The 3,992-nt window shown below is 42.0% G+C and overlaps 1 protein-coding gene across 1 annotated transcript; it reads right to left on the bottom strand.

The window, feature by feature from the left end:
* Window positions 1–558: 558 nt before the first annotated feature.
* LOC110499900 (4-galactosyl-N-acetylglucosaminide 3-alpha-L-fucosyltransferase 9) lies at window positions 559–2,827 on the bottom strand. The gene has a single exon (XM_021576958.3). The coding sequence runs from the start codon at window positions 2,784–2,786 to the stop codon at window positions 1,638–1,640; it is 1,149 nt and encodes a 382-aa protein (XP_021432633.3). The 5' UTR covers window positions 2,787–2,827; the 3' UTR covers window positions 559–1,637.
* Window positions 2,828–3,992: the final 1,165 nt, after the last annotated feature.

Raw genomic sequence — 3,992 nt, 5'->3', positions numbered from 1 at the left:
TGGCCAGGTAGCAGTTGCAAATGAGAACTTGTTCTCAACTAGCCTACCTGGTTAAATAAAGGTTAAATATATATATATTTCAAAAAAGATAAACATCGGATTTCTGGACATGTGACTTGTGATTTATATACCCTCAAGTGCTTTTTAGACTGTTATTTGGCATATCTTGTTGCTTGCTAGATACTCAGTTGACAGTTTGACAAGTTGGATCATCTTATCCTTTGAGGCTTTAAAAGTGTTCTTCCACTCTGATTTTAAACATTCAAATCAACTGGGAAACGTCCATGGCAGGCATTGTTGTCACTTTAGCTTGCTATGCAAATTCTGAGTGAACGGAAGCACTACTACCAATCAGCCTACACTACTGCTCTCACACACACACACCTGTCATTACTATGACAACTAGCATAGCCTTATAGGCAAATGACTGCTGTCTGAACACCCATAGATCTGATTTGGTCACTTGTAACTTGCTGTTTGGACAGTCAGTATTCCAAAACAGATTAGAGCATTAAGGCCTGCATTGTGAACAAGGCTTAAGAGCTTTCCACACCTGGATTGTGCAACATTTGCCATTTATTCTTTTAAACATTCTTCAAGCTCTGTCAAATTGGTTGTTGATTATTTCTAGACAACCATTTCCAGGGCTTGCCATAGATTTTCAAGTAGATTTAAGTAAAAAATGTAGCTTGGTCACTCAGGAACATTCACTGTTTTCTTGGTAATCTATATCCATTGGTAAGCAACTCCAATGGATATAGATTTGGTTTGGTGTTTTAAGTCAGTGTTTCCCGACCCTGGTCCCCGAGTACCCCCAACAGTACACATTGTTATTGTAACCCTGGACAAGCACACCTGATTCAAATTGTCAACTAATCATCAAGCCCTCAATGAGTTGAATGAGGTGTGTCCAGGGCTCCAATGAAAATGTGTACTGCTGGGGGTACTTGAGAACCAGGGTTGGGAAACACCTGGTTGTGCTGCTGATCCAGCTTCTGCTGTTTGCCTGCAGCTATGCAACCCTGACCTGTGCCTGCTGTTTGCCTGCAGCTATGCAACCCTGGCCTGTGCCTGCTGTTTGCCTGCAGCTATGCAACCCTGACCTGTGCCTGCTGTTTGCCTGCAGCTATTCAACCCTGACCTGTGCCTGCTGTTTGCCTGCAGCTATGCAACCCTGACCTGTGCACCGGACGGACTACCTTGGTGTGCTGCTCATCCACTTTCTGCTGTTCTGTCTGCGGCTATGGAACCCTGACCCTTTCACGCTACATTGTCCCGTACATCTATAACCACTATAATTAGAATTAGACCCTACTGGTCGCCTATATATGTTTGAAAATCTAGAAGAACGATCTGGCCTTAATGCCCATGTATTCGTATAATCTCCTCCCGCCACAACCAAAGCCAGGTTCCTCTCTAGGTTTCTTCCTAGGTTCCAGCCTTTCTAGGGAGTTTTTCCTAGCCAGCGTGCTTCTATATTGCTTGCTCTTTGGGGTTTTAGGCTCAGTTTCTGTAGAAGCATGTTGTGACAACTGCAGATGTAAAAAGGGCATTATAAAACATTGTATTGATTGAACTTCACAGGTTGGTGCTTATGGGTCCTGTTACATGGAAATGTCTCACTACAAATGTGTCACTTAGCCCCAAAACCATTTATTTAGATTCTGAAAAGTTTTGTATCCTTTATTTCTTCTAATGTAATCACATGAGCGACAGGCGTGCTCAAGTCCAAACCACCATCCCTGGACTTTAAAGTTCTTTCGCCAGGTGAAGTAACTCATGTATTCTTCCTCGTTCTGGTCGAGAAAGAGAAGCTTCTTTGCCAGCTCCTCTGTAGAGGAGAAGTCATCCACATGGATGAAAGAGTCCCTTGGGATAAATTGCTCGTAGTTGTCCCTGGATGGACCTAGAACAACGGGCACTGCTCCCAATTTCATAGCGTTGAACAGCTTCTCTGTAGCATAGTCTTTGTAGATGGAGTTTTCAAATGCCAGGTAGAATTTACAGCTGGACAGCGTCTTTGAGTAGTCTTCGTTTTCTAGGTATCTACTAAAATGTCTCCCATAGGCCTCTACTTTGACATGCCTACTGAGCTCGTTGAACACCTGTACCCTCTTGTAGTTTGGGTTCCAGTTGCTCACTACCCAGCAGACTAATTTGTCCTTCTTGGGCAGCTCAAAGATGTTATCCTCACTTCTTACCTCGACAAGCGACCCATATGGAACCTTGATGTCAGAATCCAGTCGATAACTGGCAGTCAAATTGAACAAGTGGTCAACACCAGGGATCCTGTTTGTGTTAGCCGGTGATTCTGCATTCCACCACACCCATTTCTGGAACCATGGACGTTGCTCTTGGGGCATGTTCTTCAGGTCTCCATGGATGTCTCTATGGTGGAATATGACACCGTGCGCCTTGCTGTAAAGGTTTTTATCCACTGTTAGGTGACAGCCTTTGATGTTAAAGTAGGCACAAGAGTCTATGTCAAAGGCATGACCAAATGGCCACATCCAGATCAAAATGATAGTGTCTGTGTCTCCGTCATCATCGGCCTGAATGGCTGTCTGTGCATGGTGTGTTTTTTGCCCTGTGTGGTTCCCTGCTATACTTACTTGAGGGCAAGGAGAACAACCAGCCTTCCCCTCGTGGGATGCCTGGTCAGTAGGGCATGAAAGGAACTTGATCTGGGGTTTGTAGTAAATTAAGAATATTCCCACGAAGCATGCCATAAAAAAACAGCCAATCAGAACAGGCCGTAGAACCCCCTGAGAAGCCGGAGTGGACATAGCTTGACCTTTGAAAGAGAAAAGAGACCAATCAAAACCACTCTAGAATATCAACAACAACTAAAATTATTTATGGATGTGAAATACATTATAATAATGGTAGTGATTGGTTATAGCTGAAAAAGTAGTTAGATAGAAAGATTGCTTGAATGTATTATATAGCCTGAGCATGTGAAAGTTGGGTTGGTGTGTCTATAAAGTTTTTAAAAAGTCACATTTGAAAAGTCTTCCATTGTGTTGTTATAGATATTTGGCATTAAATCAAGAAAGTTTTATGCAAATGCATGCTAATTCATATTGTTAAGGTTAAAATTGTAAAGGTTATAGACAGTTTGAAGTTAGGATAGCCTGATGTAGCATCTAGAATTTTAAATGTTTTACCATTGAAGTTTATGGCCATTTTAATGCATTGCGTTTTATGCAAATATGGCTGTAGTACAAAACGTATAAATAGTATAAAAAATATCTTCAAGTAACCTGCTGCGTATTCCAAAGATGAGTTAGTGTTGATAGCTCAAGCGGTTTAACACTAGGAGAGCCAATAGCGTCATGTTGAGTCAAAACAGAAGCCTTTTTAATGTCCCCCCGTCCTTAACTTTCCCTAAATTAATATTTTTAACACACTGTCGTTGTCAGAATCTTAATGTGACAAAAATAATTTGTGTTATAAATGAAAGCAGTTTTAAGAGGACGTCATTTTTTCCCCCTGCCCCTCAATCACTGCAGGTCATTCCTTGGCAGTCAGCCTGTGCAGCTGATGATTGCCCCCACTCCCCCTCTCTGAGCTTGAGGGTGTCAGGTGCCCATCATTACGTACACCTGTTACCATCATTACGCGCTTCATGGGACTCACCTGGACTCTATTACCTTATTGATTGCCTCCCCTATATCTGTCACTTCCTCATTTTCTTCACCATGTCTGCATTAATGTTGTTTTGTTCCCCGTCCAGACATTGATCCTGGTTTTTTTCATGTCCGTTTATCCATTATATCTTCACTCCCTGTACTTGCTTCTCATCTCCCAGCGTCTGTCCTCACACTAAACTATGTATATTAAAACTAGTTTCCCACATATATAATAAAGACAAGATTAAATTGACAATAGTCTGATGGGTGAGAATAGTATCAATTGTTAAATTGTATATGACAAATCCAATGAACAGCTGCAGCTTGGAATTGACACAGAGGCAGGTAAAAGATGGGCCA

The sequence above is a fragment of the Oncorhynchus mykiss genome, chromosome 21, assembly GCF_057628025.1.
Source record: "Oncorhynchus mykiss isolate SJ-2025 chromosome 21, ASM5762802v1, whole genome shotgun sequence".
Classification (NCBI taxonomy): Eukaryota; Metazoa; Chordata; class Actinopteri; order Salmoniformes; family Salmonidae; genus Oncorhynchus; species Oncorhynchus mykiss.
Note: the sequence above shows the minus strand (reverse complement) of the source record. Positions and strands in the feature narration are given on the sequence as shown.

Excerpts from the sequence above, each read along its gene's own strand:
- LOC110499900 (XM_021576958.3), bottom strand. The coding sequence starts at position 2,786 with ATGTCCACTCCGGCTTCTCAGGGGGTTCTACGGCCTGTTCTGATTGGC.